The sequence below is a fragment of the Oryzias melastigma genome, linkage group LG17 (genome assembly GCF_002922805.2).
Source record: "Oryzias melastigma strain HK-1 linkage group LG17, ASM292280v2, whole genome shotgun sequence".
In the NCBI taxonomy this organism is placed as follows: Eukaryota; Metazoa; Chordata; class Actinopteri; order Beloniformes; family Adrianichthyidae; genus Oryzias; species Oryzias melastigma.
Genome location: NC_050528.1, coordinates 28732892 through 28748478, shown reverse-complemented (window position 1 = coordinate 28748478; position 15587 = coordinate 28732892). Strand labels below are relative to the sequence as shown.

The 15587-nt window shown below is 39.8% G+C and overlaps 1 protein-coding gene across 1 annotated transcript in view; it reads left to right on the top strand.

The window, feature by feature from the left end:
• The window catches only part of LOC112151977 (piezo-type mechanosensitive ion channel component 2), a gene marked incomplete at its 3' end in the record, with an annotated part of 96189 nt that overhangs the window by 60168 nt on the left and 20434 nt on the right, over positions 1–15587 (top strand). Inside the window, 5 exon segments of the mRNA XM_024281161.2 lie at positions 453–573; positions 957–1150; positions 1297–1445; positions 2853–3026; positions 4794–5071. Coding sequence (XP_024136929.1) covers positions 453–573; positions 957–1150; positions 1297–1445; positions 2853–3026; positions 4794–5071 — 916 coding nt within the window.

Genomic DNA, 15587 nt, shown 5'->3' with positions numbered 1-15587 from the left:
GTGGTTTAGTGTGGTCCTGCGAGGGGACAGTGTTTTGACATGTTTTGGAACAGCTCTAAGACCTCAGAGTCTCCAGCAGCTGAAGCTGACTCACTCTGCCTTTATGCTATTTTTTAATCAGTCATGTTCTAATAAATAATCTGTATGTGTTTTTTATCTCTCTGGAGACTTAAGATGCTGTCATACTTCATACCTGAGCTGAACTGTATTTTGCTGTATGTTTAGTTTGAAGTGCCAGATAAAAACAGGACATGTTTTAGAGGTTAGACAGTCCAATTCAAGTTTACAGAGTCAATCCTGATTTACTGTTTAAACACAGGATCCCCTCATCCTTTTTGGCCACCCAAAATTCTGTCTCAAAAGATTTTAAGTAAACTGTGACTGGTTCATTAGTTTATCATTTCTTTTCTTGCTGGCCACCTCTTTCTAAACATTTTGTTTATTGTGTGTAGATGTTGTGTATGCTGAGTTTCTGGCTGCTGCTGAGACAAACGCTCACAGAGAGACAGGAAAAACAAAAAGAGGAGAGCGCAGGTCTCTCAGACGTTCACGTGGAGGACCAGAAGAAGAAGGGTAAGCCCTACGCTCCTACTTTGTTTAGACTATAGGGAGTTTCATTTAGCCTAATTAGTCAGAATTCAGGCCAAGATGCATATTTCCTGAACTTGGTTTAATTTTGAGCTAAAATTGTATAAATAAAACCAACCCAGACTGGACTCAGACCAAAGAGAAAAAGTCATGATTGATTATTCTGTGAATGGATCCCACTGCGGGAATAAAGATTTAGAAAATCTGTACACAAACTATATTTTACTTTGTTTAAGCGGAAAAGTCTGTGGTTTTTTGTTTAAACATAGATTCCATTAAAACAGGATTTCTATGGTGGTAGAAGTTTTCCTGAGGTGCTGCACAAAAAGGATAAAAATCAACAGCTGCTGCTCGCTCCACTTTTATAGAGGAAGAGGAATCAAAGGAGGGAGAGGAGCAGGACATCATGCATGTCTGTGGGAGCATGGTGATGGCGGTGCTGGTCAAATACTGGATCTACATCTGCGGCGGCATGTTCTTCTTCGTCAGCTTTGAGGGAGACATCGTCATGTACAAGATCATCTACATGATGATGTTCCTCTCCTGTGTGGCTCTCTACCAGGTACCGCTCACAACAACAACTCAACTGTAGGGAAATAACAGCAAAACCCAAATGTCTCCATCTGAAGCGGGCTTTAGGTCACGAAAAACCTGTTGATGTCACAAAACGCTCGAACTCCAACGTATTCTCATTGGTCCTGCTGTTAGGTGCACTATGAGTACTGGAGAAGGATCCTCAAGTACTTCTGGATGTCGGTGGTGATTTACACCATGCTGGTCCTCACCGTGGTCTACACCTTCCAGTTTGACGGGTCCAAAGACTTCTGGTCAGGAATGCTGAATGTGAAGAATGACAGGTGAGTAGCAGCTCTGGGATCCAGGGTTCTGATCCACTCTCGTGACAGGATCTTTGTTACATTTCCTGATTCATTTTAAAGTCCCCCTATGACATTTTTTTTAATTTAAACGAAAAACCCGTTCTCAGTAGTGTTTTAATGATGATTGGGAAGTTTTTAACCAAAATCCCACAATCTAAATGTCTTTAAAAAGCCATTTTTCATGTTGATCTGAAGTCTCTGTTTCCAAAATCTCCTCTGAGGGGGCGTGGCTTATGGAGCTGAGCTGGAGCTGCTCCGCCCCTGACCCCCCCCCCGTCTGATTATGATAGCTCTGTGTCTCGCTAGCATAAATCTTCACCGCTACTACATAAAAACATCCATCAATCTGGGTAATGTCCAGCCGTATGGTTCTGATCCGGATGTCAGCTGGACGAGGAAGTGAAGATCTTCATGGACAGAACTTCCTCCAAAATCCTGATTCTTTCTCCTTCCAGTTCACCAAAGACTCTTTTAGCTAATTCTCCAATGTTTATTGACTGTGATCAATACATTCAATCATTGGTTTCTCAGAGTTCTTGATAAAATAATCAAAGCTAACATCAAAATGCTCTTTCATTGATTTACAATCCTTTCCAACTGCGGTCAAATGAGCCGCCGTTCACATTTCCGTGGTCACATCAAGAAGCTCCGTGGAGTCTGGTGGAGATTTTCCAGCGTTCTCAGTCCTGCTACCGTAAGTATTGGATGAAACTCACACCAAAAATCCAGTGATGCTGATTTGACCACAGAAATGTGAACGGCGGCTCATTTGACTGCAGTCAATGTGAAGATACCATCTTCTCTTCTCCAGAACCTGAACTAGACACTAGGAACAGATGAGGGTTTAGTGCATGTGCAGCAGAGCTGTTGATGGAAAGAAGATCATTCATTCAGAGTCTGTCCAAGACAGTTTGATTGAAAGATTTATGAGGAGAAATACTCGGAAATGAAAAAACAAAATGATTTCTTATTACATTTGTTCTTTTTCATAACAAAAATGTAACACATACATGTTTAAAAAAAAAGGATTTTCATTGGATGGGGACTTTAAACAACTTTAAACTCTTTCGAGAAAATGAGAACCTCCCAATTTCTGAATTTTTACATAAATTGAATGCAGTAAAAACAGTTCTGCCACTTAAAGCCCAGTGATCTGTGAGATCTAATTCATGTGCAGAACTTATGTATTTACTTACACAGAAACAGAAATGTCTACTTTGCCTATAATTTAATAAGCATCAACTAAAAATAAACCTTTGTATAACAAAAATGTTGACCTTTCAAGTCAAATTTGAGAGCTTTGAACTTCATTTAGACTCAAACAGTTTGTTTGAGAAGACAACTTTTTTTGTGTTTTTCTCCAAATGTGCCGGTCTTCGGCCTCAGCCTGAAGGACCTGGGCTTGGAGCAGTTCTCCGTGTCCATGCTGTTCACCAGGATTTTCATCCCCACCTCCTTCCTGCTGGTCTGCATTCTCCACCTGCACTATTTCCATGATCATTTCCTCCAGCTGACGGATCTCCAGGCTGTAATAGCTAAAGAGGAGAGCACCATTTACAGGTGAGATGTTTGGATCGTTGCTGTGACAATCATCTCGATTTTTTGTGACTTTCTGCTTCACTGCTTACTTCCTTCTTTTGCATTACACCTCCCTTCTTCCTGTCACACTTGAGTCATTCATGTGTCTCAGTTGTGTCATTTCCATGAGCTCCTCTCACCATCTCCTCTCTGTGACGTGCCTCCATTTCTCCTCTGCTGCCCTTTTCTCACAGCCACGCTAAAGTCAGCGGGCGTGTCTATTTGATCGTAAATAGGTGGGTATCTGCTCGCTTTCTCTGGCACCCATCAACATCCCAGTCCACCTTCCACTCTCTCCCTGTTGCAACAAGACCTTGTTCCTGTTCTCCTGTTGGCTCTGCGTTTCAGATCCTTTCAAATGTTTGACACGTGTTTCACATCTGCTTTATTCTTCAGGGTTTTCTGCTTTTGCCTGTAGCCTTTTCTTCCTCTGGATTTCAGTTGATAATGAAATCTTTTTCATCCTTCCAAACCAATCAATTTACCTAAACTTCCAAGCATGTTTGAACCAACCAGAACGTCTTCCCTTCCAGTGATCCACACCCTGTCTGTGCACATAATTACCCTTCATCTTACAGAAGCTGCTAACCTCTGGGCCCCTTCCGCCCCATTTCCCTGCATTTTCATAAACCTATGCCAATGATGAGTGAATATTGTTGATCATATCGCCTCAATGCTCATCTTTTGTGTGTAATTTATTGTTCTGAGCAGCATCAAAGAAAAAATTTCATCTCAGAGCAAGTAAGTGTGACCATCGCACAGCAGAATGCCTGTCGTGATATGCAGCCGGTTCATATTCTCCCTGAGATGTTTAAGGGCTACTGCTTCCCTGAGTTCATGCAGATGTCCTGCAGTAGTAAACTGCTCATACATTGTGTCAGACAGTTCTAGTGAATGCATAAGGAATGTGCATTGCTTCTCCATTAAAATGCCTGATGAAAGTTGCTTTTCTTTTGTTTATTTAGCAGAGATCTGATCCATCAATTGCATTGAAGCCCTTTGACTTCCACCTGATCATATGGTTTATGTAGTATTCATATACTCGTGAGGACTGGTTTCTTTCAATTATAGATTTCTCTATGCCATAAAATCCCATTTGTTTTATAGGAGTGATCATCTTTTCAAATAGAGTTTCTGCATTTATCCTCCATTTGTCTCCACAGCCTCTACAACCATCTATGTGCTGCTGCTGCTCAAACACTCTTTGTTTGGTCTCTAATGTGCTCCTTATCTACCGTTAGAACAACTTCACCACCAGCCTCACGCTAATGGGGTCGCCTCTGTTAGCTTGTGAAGTGGAAGTTCTCCTTCACTGGTTAAATATTAGTAAACTTCACTCTTGAATGTATGGAGTGGCCCAGATCAGAGCCAGGTTTCAACCTGACGCTAAATGAATAAAAACTACATTTAGAGGGAAATTCTTGATCTAAAACGCTGCAAAGTGAATAAAATATCATTTTAGAGAAAATGGTGCATGCTTTGCCAAGGAATACTGCTTTGCTGATGTGCATGTTACATTTCTCTGGTCATTAATTCTGTTCTGCATCTCAGTTATTCGTTGGATGGTCTGGATTACAAAACAATGCATCTTTATTTTTAATAGTAAAAGCAACTTAAAGTCAGAATTGCTCAGTTTACTCACTCTAAAATATAAAGGATTGGTTTTGTCCTCATAAGTATATTAATACCAATTGTACTGTCAGATTGATAAGTGTGCATCCTGAGTAATAAGTGCTCACCTGTCCTTAGGCTGGTGGACCCGGATGGCAGCCTGCCAGACATCACCATGCTCAGCGGCAGCTCTGTGGCGGGGGTTCTGTCTGAAGTCAGGCACCTCCAGGAGGAGGAGAGGAGCTGCTGCTCCGACAAAGAGAAGGAGACTCTGGTGGTGGTGATGGACGAGCCTGACGTGAACATGACTGAGGAGAAGCCTAACGTCTTCCCTGACCAGCGTCAGTCCAGCACAGATGACAGTCTGCACTATAGTGCCGGGTCTGAACCAGAACCGAGCACCGAGCAGAGCTCAGGTACTGCACGGATGCACACACGCTAGCACTAACACTTTGGGTGAGCAGCACGCGCAGCTGCTGAGTGTAGCACAACTTCAAACCTGTGAGATGGGAAAAGGAATTGTGATAACAATGAGGACTATTTTAATATTTTGAGCTTGCTTTTATTCAGCTGTTTCGTTTTCCTGTTTAACATACTGATACACGACTTGATCATGACATTTGTACGTCATGATCAAATGGTCCCAGTCCTTCAGGGTCTTCCGGCTTTTATCAAAGCCCCTCTCTGATCATCTTTGGATCTTTTGTCAAAGTGTTGAGGGATGATTTTAGTCAAAATCAAAAACTTTTGTCGTTTTCTAGAACAGTTTTTTTTTTTTTAATAGCGGCAGAAGTTGGTTAAAAATTCCCCTCTGAGTTGTGTGTGTAGGGGGGTCCACTGATTTCCCATCGTACCTTTGTTTACACTCTTTCCCACATGCTTACAGCTCCTCACAATCCCAACCTAACATTAGTGGTGCAACAAAATTCTTTGTCACTTTCAACGTAATTTAGAGATTAACGGGCGATCAAAAACGGATGCTGCCGAAGACGAGCGTCCAGGATGCAAACCTGAGTTCAGATTGAAGGCGGTGTTTCATTGCTTTCTGTGGTCAATTTGCGCTAGAGTTGGAACAAAATATTGGTATGGCGAACTATCACGATATTTCAACTCCCAAACGATTACCGGTCCTCTCTTTCCCTGAATTGGTTTCTTGAAATAATACCTAAAAAGTCCACCAGGGGGCGCTTTGCGTGAGCACAACAGTGAAATGTAAGAATGCTGTTGCGAAACCGTCATAATTTTTACTGGACCGATACGTTTTTAGCCTAAATGCCTAAAAACATAATGGCGCAGGTTCAATGCTGTTTCTAAAGTAACATAACATGGTTTGTAAGGGCGGTAACCGTGGTAACCTGTCCAAACACCGCGCTAAAATACACCAGATTCTAGTGGAGGGGTACACAGCGTCTGACCGTCCAAGTGAGACGATTAGCGGTGTTCCAACAGGTGTGTATGCTAGCTGTACACGTTGAGCATGTGACTAACGTGTTGATTATCAAAGAAAAGTGCAGGAAATTTTAATAAAAGGAGGGAAAGGGAAAATGGATCCCAGCACTGTAAAAACAAAGATCATATAAGATTAACAGGCTGAACATTAATATTGTGTCAATAATAATTATATTTTATCTGGCATAAATTAATTTCAATGCAGCATTCTGAGTTTTTTTATTTCCGCATTTATTGTTTCTTGAAGTGAGAAGGCCATTTGATATACTCTGCATTTTAGTTCTTAACTTGAGCTTTGTTTATTAGTTACATTAAAATGTATGTAATTGTTATAAAGACATGTTAGTATTTATTGATTATTTTATTTTAATGTTGGAGAGGGTGTTAAATGAACATATTGTGTTTTAAATTGTTCTAAGAGAATATTTTGAAGAAAATAAAAAGTTATATTTGTTTTTAATTGTTATATATGATAGATTACTAAGGTAATATATAGATTATTGCAATGTTTGCCACACTGAGATACTATCGGTATCGTGAGCCATGTATCGTGAGTTACACTGAGATTCCCAGCCCTAACATGCGCAGTGAGCACTCGTGAGGAGATTCGCTCTGCTTTGACTTCTTGCTCCGAGGTTCTCCCTGTTGTAGGAGATGGAGGAGCGCTATGGAACAATAAAAATACCATAGAAGAAGATTCTCCTCCCTGCTGATACCTGTGTGAGGGCTGCTCCGGTGTGGATACCTCCTGAGCGCTCGGTCATACACCCATGTAGAGCGCGTTTTTGAACGCACCGCACATGGCGGTGTGTAAGCACCTTGAGGAGGACAGGTGGTAAACTTCAAGTCCCAAAGCACCAGACTTGCACTTACTTCTGTGTCATCTGCCAAGAATTTTCATTTATGGATGACAATTTAAAAATAACTTTTAAAATAATTTAAGACTGGTATAAGTTCTAATTAAAAATGGTGCATGGTTTGAAGTGAAAAAAGTAATTACACGTCTTCTGATCCCACCCAGACCACAGCATGGCTTCTCTCCAGTCAGAAGTATTAATACACACTTTATTAACATCTAGAATAGATTATTGTAATACTCTTTTTTTTTTTTTTTTTTTAGTGTTTAGAAAAACTATCAATCAGCTGCAGCTATGGTCCAAAACTCAACTGCACGCCTTTTAACCAGGACCAGAAAGAAGGAGCACATTACTCCAACTCTGAAGTCTTTGCTCCCAGTCAGCTTCAGGATTGATTTTAAGGTTATTTTATTTGTTTATTAAACCTTCATTTTATCAAATGTAGTTGATAAGCCCCCCAGAGCCCTCAGGTTCTCAGGTGCAGGTCTGCTGGTTCGTTCCAAAAGTCAGAACTAAAACGCATCACGACGAGCCCACGTTTCAGCAGTGTGGACCTCGCCTGTGGAACAGCCACAGGATGTGAGATCTTCATCCACTGTAGAGGTTTTAAGAAAAACTTTAAACTCATTATTTTAGTATAGCTTTTATGTAGTTTTTACATGTCCACGTTTTAATTTGATGTTATAAATTGTATTAATAATTGATTCATTTTCTTTGTATTGTGTGTGTGGGATGTGTGTGTGTGCTGAGTTTGTATGTGTTTCTATTTATTTTGTGGTATTGCTATTTCAACTATTTCTATCTTTCTATCAGTAATTTACTATGGAAAGCACTTTAGGATGCTTTGTAGCAGGAAAAGTGCTAAACAAATGAAGTTGAATTTGAATTAATTCCCTGACCACAGCAGTAGCATGACCCACTTCCTGATTTTTTGATTTTTTATTGTTATTGTTGCATATCACTCATATTAAACCCAATTTGAAGAAAATTAGTTAATTGGTTTCATTCTTTTAATAAGCTACATGACGGTGCAGGGCTCTGAGCACAGGGCCCACTACAGGACGTGGGGCCCTCAGGCCACCTTCATGGAGTCTGTTCCTGATTGTTTGGGTAGAGACATTCACACCAGTGGCCCTCTGGAGGTCATTCTGTAGGACACGAGTAGTGCTCAGCCTGTTCCGCCTTGCACAAAGGAGCAGGTATGGGTCCTGCTGAGGGGTTGAGGACCTTCTACGGCCCTGTCCAGCTCTCCCAGAACCTGTGCAGCTTCTGTAGGGTTAAGGAATCTCCTCCTACTGCCAGTAGAGATAATTATCAAGCCAAAATCAGCACGAGTGGAAAACCAGCCAAAAAAGATCAAGAGGGAGAAACTTGAAATGACCTCCACATGTAACACCAGTCCTGTTTGGAGGGTTTTCTAATTGTTGCCACTGAAGTGCACCTGTTGTTAATTCCATGAACACCAATACAGCTGAAATGGATTAACGAGGCCCTCAGCTGATTAGCCAACCAGAAAATTATCAGACAGGTTTAATTCAATTAATGCCAGGTCCAATAAAAAAATGTTCCTTTAATTTTTGTGAGTAGTGTATATATATATATATATATATATATATATATATATATGTGTGTTTGTCCTCTAGCTCGAGAAAAATGCTACAAAAACACAATTTTCCTGTCTTTAAAAGAAACTAAACGGCTCTGAAAATGTTTACATGTATGACTAATAATTTTATTTGTACCCAGGTGGTAAAATAAACACTATAAAGGACCAAATTGAACATTATTAAAACATTCTACCACACTGCACCACACTGCTAAATTCAAAGTGTTTCCACACATTGGGCTGGAATGATGGTTGATCAGTTTTTGCCGCTGTGATGTCTTTCGGTCATGATGTCACATACAGGCAGAGTAAATCAGGTTCCATTTAACGACTTTACCTTGTAGGTAAATAACCCTACTGTGCCTCAATTTAAATTCCAACAACAGTATTATCGATTTCTTTCACTTGAAACAGCTATAATCACATAGATTGTCTCTGACAGATCGATAAGGTTAGATTGTAGTAATATTAATCGATTCATCGATGAAGTCAATTACACCCCTAATGTTAGACTAATTTAGGGAGCACAATGGCAGAACAGACATAAAACAACCAATTTTTGGATTTTCAGCTTTTACTGGCTGTGAATAACTTTTTCAACTTGATATTTGCTGAAAGCTTTCGTAAAATGTTTTGGTTAACATTTTTCCATTTTAAGTTGGGCTTCATTTCCATGGATTAATGCAAAGAATTGGAGAAAATTAACCTTTTTTAGTTAGATTTTTTTTTTGCTCTCACACATACAGTATACGTGGTGTTGGATGTCCTTTCACATCCTCTTTAAACAAATGTTTCATAATACATTACGTAAGCAATGCTCATTGAGAAACGCATTCCATTTACTGTAACTTAACCGGCTGTTGTTGGCTCACTTTCGCCGCCCTCCTCCTTTCTCCTCCCTTCTCCATGTGTTTGCTTTGTTCGGAGGGAAACAGAGACACCCAGCACAGAGTAGAAACACATGGAGAGGAGCGAGGAGATTTATGAGCGCTGAGGACGAGACACACATGAAACAAACCCACTCAGCGTTGAGTGCTGCATACAAATAATAAATATTTGTAAAGCTGTTCTGGTGTATGAAGAAACATCCTAATCACAGCGTCTTCCATCATGGGAAAATAACCAACAAGGCACATTCATTAAAATATCCCTTCCCCTGAGGTTTCCCTCCATAATAGAACATTTTAAGGTGGTTTTGGTACATTTGTTTGGTTTATCCGATAAATAAAAATGAGAAAAGCTTGCTGAGCTTAGTGCCACCCAAGATAATACCTATTAGAGTTTAAGTACCACGAATGTTTAGTGCTGACGCCGGACTGTGGAGGTAAGCTCGACTGCTCGAGGCATGTGCTGTTTATCATATAATCTCACAAAAATGTGCTAACTACGTTCTCATGGATTGCTGAGCACTTTGCAGCTCTGTTTTAAAAGCTTCTCACTTGAGATTTTGCTATGCCAGGTGCGTAACTTGCCTCTGAATTATACTTTGTATTTTTCTAATGATCTGATGTGCAGCATCGTCACATGTGTAGGATCCCTCTTCAGTCTGTTCTAAAGCCTTTGGCAAAGAGGTCAGAACCATGCCTGAATCCAAACATCAACAACCTGAGAGGTTACGAGACAAACGTAAATCGTTGCAAAGAAACCTAAAAAAGTTGGTTTTATGTTGCAGATTCTTGCAGATTAATTGTCAAATGTTTTTAATTGTGACACAGCATGCAGCTCGAGTTCTTCTTTCACACTTCTGCTCAGACCGAGTAAAGCTGGGAGTGCCCCGCTAGTCTTAAATTAAAAAGTCGTTTATATACGCAGAAAATAAAATGGCTCATAAAACGCAGACTTGCAGGACCTCTCCGTTTATAATGAGCCATTGGCTTTGTGTTGATGTTGCTATACATTCTCTTAGAATTTCATACTGAAACAATGGTGCCTCTATTAAAACACCAGATGAGGCGGGTTATTTATGCATAAATACACATGTATGCACCGTTCCCACACTACGGACAAGGTTAGATTCTCTGTACTTACTGGTAATCTTTATGCCTAGGTCATTAAAGTAACAAGCTGAACTTACTTGTTAATTTAATTTAATCTTTTATTTTACACAAAGGAGACACTGTGGAAATATTTTACATTAACCAATCTTAAAAAGGTTTTACATCAAACTGCAGGTTTCATTTATACAAGTCAACATTGGATTATCCATCCAATATCTCTGGATTTAACTATTCAGGTTTGAAATGAATTTAACATTTTAACTGAAATTAAAAAGAAACCTGATAAAGCAGCCATAAGGGGCACTTTCAAATACTGTTTTTGTTATGTTCTATAAATCCTTCCTACCTGTAATTCTCTACACATGTGAAAATACGTCATCTTTTTCAGTCTTAGCGGACCACCCATAAATCTGTGCTACCCCTCCATCTTGTGATCAGGCTATGGTACCTCGCGGTAAAGCTGTCTGACCCGCCTCTGAGGCTCCCCGTAATTCTGTCCCATAATTTTTTCCTACCCTGTACATGGCCGTGTCCAAATTCAGAGGCTGCGTCCTTCTGAGGCCGTGGCCATTGCGGTCGCCGATGGCCGGGTCCTTTGTAAAGCAGGCAGACCGGATGTTAAGTGCAGTGAATTTGGACACGGCCCTAGTTTAGACTGTCACAGGTCCACACAATGTTTTAGAAAAATGTTTTAGCCAGCACATATACTGCCTTTTTATTTATGCAGCCTTCCAAATTAAAATAATAAAACATAACTGGCAGTAAGGAGGACTTTATGGAGAGTTTGCTGCCGAAAATTCTGCAAAATGTATGCATGAGCAAAAAATGTTACTTGATGATATTGAAGGAAAATCTAAAGTGGAGCTTTTTCTTTTTTTCTAAACAGTTATTTTTATTATTATTAATCAGTGGCGGGCCGTGCATTTCACACCTAGGCCTTCAGTAGTGCTCCATCTGAATCAACCCAACCCTCAATAACTATTTTATGGCAATAAAACTTCTACTGCAGGTACAGCTGCCACACACACACCAAAAGCATAAAAAATAACCTGATAAAACTGCAATAATATTTAGGTATATAGCAAAATTTTACTCACCAAAAATCCGGATTATTTGTACACAAAATCCATTCTTTCTATCCTCAAGAAGATTTCAATCACTCTGTCGTGCAGAATCCGTGCGTTTTAGTTCCATCAAGAAGTCCTTTTCTATCGCCATGGAAGCTAATGCTGAAAGTCGAGCCTGCCCTGACGTATTTCTGGCATAAGTTTTAATTCGCTTCAGGGCTGAGAATGTTCAACAGAAGCAGTGGACACGGGGCTTGCTAGCTTCGGAGTTGCCCGACCCCGCTTAACAATGTCCAGCTTTTCTTGAAAAGTCCGTCTTGAAAACGGCTTTGACAGTAAGTCTGCAACCAAATCCATTTCTTCTCCTCCTTCAGCCATTGTGGATTGACAAACCAGCTATTGTATTCGATTTATTTGCCTGTGCAGGTCGCTACGGATTCAGTTTACCGGCTCTTCCTAGTACACTCTCCGATTATCCAAGCACAGCGCGTGAAAATCCTGACGTTTCCGTGGGCCAGCTAGCTGGCCTATCACGTGGTCTCCTCCAGATCTGATTGGTTGAAGCAACAGTTTGGTGGACCATTGTTTTATGCTACAGGGCCCGCAAAACTGATTCTGAAGGCCTTCAGGCAGATTTCTTTGACCCTAGCAACAAATGGTGCTGCAATGTGATTGGTTAATGCTTAAATAGGAAAATACACGTCTGGAAGCAGCGCAGCCAGGGAGACAGCAATGAAAGGACGAAGACAGAGCATTTGGAATTATAGAATACGTATTCACGGAAATAAATAATAATTAATATCAGTCTGTGATTCAGATATTTTTAGGCCAGCAGAGAAGGCCTTGCAGGCCCTGACGGCCCGCCACTGTTATTAATATTAGTATTTCATTCTTGTCTGATTGCTGAAATCAGACCAGTCAAACCAGGATGTTACTCTACAACTGTATTATATTTTATTTAGTGCTATCCGGTCTACTTTTTTTTTCCTAATCTGTACATGTCATTTTTTTGCAGTAAATTAATTAATTAATCATAAACAGTATTTCTTTAATCTAATTCATCTATTTATAACACAACCTCACAATTTCTTTGAAAATCCCAATTTTTAGACATTTTCATTTAAATTCATGAGATTGTGGCACAGTAAAAGATCAAACTAAAATGTAAAAAGTGGCTTTATAAAGTCTTCTTTTTATAACAGACTCCCAACCTTTCCGACTAGGCACAGATACATCTATTAGACATCTACACCATGGCTATTTCAATGTTTAGAGCTATAGATATGGATATATAGATATGCAGATGCATCTGATAGGCTATAGTAAAAGGGTTATACTTATATAGCCTATACTTCCAGTTGTGTCCTGTCTTCAATAAATTCCAGCTCAAACAGGTGTTCGTTACTTTAGACGCGAGCCTCCTTGAAGACACTTGAAGACTAAAAAAAAATGTGGAATACTGGTGAGAGCAGCCATGTTATTAAGAGACTCTGATGCAGAGCTGGAGGAAGCCGAGATGAAGATGCTGAGGTTCTCTTTGGGAGTGACCAGGATGGATCAGGAATAAATCCATCAGAGGAACAGATCATGGTAGATGTTCTGGAGATAAATGCAGGGAAGGAGGGTCTCAAACTGGCGGTCCCCAAGACAGTATTTTGCGGCCCCCATTTTGATATGAAAGTTTAGTGTTTATACAGCCCACAAGTCTTGTTTGAATGGCACTTTTACATTGCTGTGTGTGGAGCGGACAAACCAGCCAATCACAGGTGGTATTTGGCTCTTGGGGGCGTGACATTGACCGGGCTTGAAGCAGGGAAACTTTTAGAGCAGGAAACTTGACAACCTGCTCCACATTAATGTGTTCGTACTTTTTTTTTTTTAGAAAGTGACTATTCTAACGTAATTTTCTCAATACCTGCAGCCAGTGCTGTATGGGGCTCCATTTGTGCCAAAAATATGCTTTTGTGTCCACTATGTCTGCTGAAGAAGTTTACTGAGCGTTTGTTCATGTCTATGTGCTACTAAGCAACATTTTCTGCATCTCCACGCTTCTATGATGATAGATTTGTATTTATTTTGTGATGTTTCAGCTTTATGCTTAAAACTTTGCATTTGTTATCGTGGTTGGATCTGGTCGTCAGAAAAGTCCTTAGCAACAGTTGCTAGCGTTGTTAGCTCCTGTCATTTATCAGGTCAAGCAGACAATTTTGCTTAGTAGTTCATAGACATGAACAAATGTTCAATAAACGTGTTCAGTAGACATAGACAATGGATCGTAGACAGACTGTGGAGACAAAAACCTATTTTTGGCATAAATACAGCCCAGACTCAGCCAGACTCCACCTTCAGTGGTCCTAAGATAAATTAAGTTTGAGAACCCTGCCTTAAATGGAGCAGCCGGAAAATCAAAGAGGTTGTTTTCAAATAGAATATTTTATTAAAATTTAAGTAAATGGTAAATATCTGTTGATTAATGCTAAAAATATGGTCCCTCCTTTTTTGGCATCTCTTGCTTTTACATCTAGAAATGTGATTGTCTGCTCGAGCCGGAAAAATGTTTGATATTTCACGGAAAACTTTAACCATCTTCATTGTACTTTAAAAAAAAAAATGTATTTCTAAACGTATCCCAGATTATCTGTTTATCATTCTGTTTTGTGGGACAGGACATGAAGCTTCCGTGTGTGCAGTCAGTATATCGTCAGGGTTAAAGTGTTTGACAATGTTTGAGGAGTGAGCGTAACCGCGTTCACCCTCGTTAAAAGGAAGTGACTGTAAGTCTTCCTAATCAGTTTAGAAATGTGCTCATGGATTGAAAATCTAAATTTTTTTTTCAATTCTTTATTAGTTTTTTCTTTTAAAATGGAACATTACAATTAAACATAACACAAACTTTAGGGATGTGTGCCTTCTTTGCATTAGGAATGAAATCAAAAGCTCAGGTTCAATCTCAAAAATCAAAACAAAATACAAATGTATGCATATCCTCAAGTCGATCCATGTTTCAAATGAAATCTCCTCTTAAAGGTGTTACATACTCAATCCAGCTTTTCCATTTTTCATGAAAGACCTCTTGTTGCAGTCTTATGCAAAAAGTAATCCTCTCCATTTTATAAACATCATGAACAATATTTATCCAGTCATTAAGCGAAGGCCTTTGAGGATTCAACCATTTTCTTGTGATAGCTCTCCTTGCTGTCGCACTCAGTATTTGAAACAAATATTTCTTCTTTCGTGTGGCATGTTCTTCTTCCAAACATCCTAGATATAAAGTCTCTAGTGTGAACGGGATCTCCATTCGAAACACAGTCCTTAAAACATTGTGGACTTCAGTCCAGAAAGGAACTATTTGTGGACACGTCCAGAAGATGTGCGTGTGGTTTGCTTCCAGTGCTCCACACTGCCTCCAACAGGAGGATGAATGTCTGTAATATTTTTTTTTTAACTGGAGTTTTGAAGAACTTGATGAGGTTTCGCCAGCAAACTCTCGCCACATCAGAGAATTAGACGTTTTCCATTGAACTTCACAAAGTGTTTCCCAGCTCTGAGTGAATGTCAGGTTACCCTCCTTTTCCCGTTTCTGTTTTGCATTACAAGGCAGATATTTTAATTGCTGCAAACCTTTAAAAAAATCTATATTTCATTTATATAAACTGATGAGTTTGATACCTGGCCCTCCAGATCATTTTATTTTATTGTTATTAATGGCCCGATGTTATCTTGCGCTCATTTCTAACTCGTATAATTTTGATGAAATATTCTGAGGTCCTCGTTTGAGCTCCTGACAAATACCACCCAGATAGTCTAGTGGCTCGGTCCACTCGCCTCTTTTGTCAGGTCATCTGTTAGAAACCTTGGTGTAACCCTTGACCCAGTTTTAACTCTCGACTCTCACGTCAGTACACTTGTTCGTTCTTGTTTTTATCATCTGAAAAACATCGCAAAACTGAGTCCAG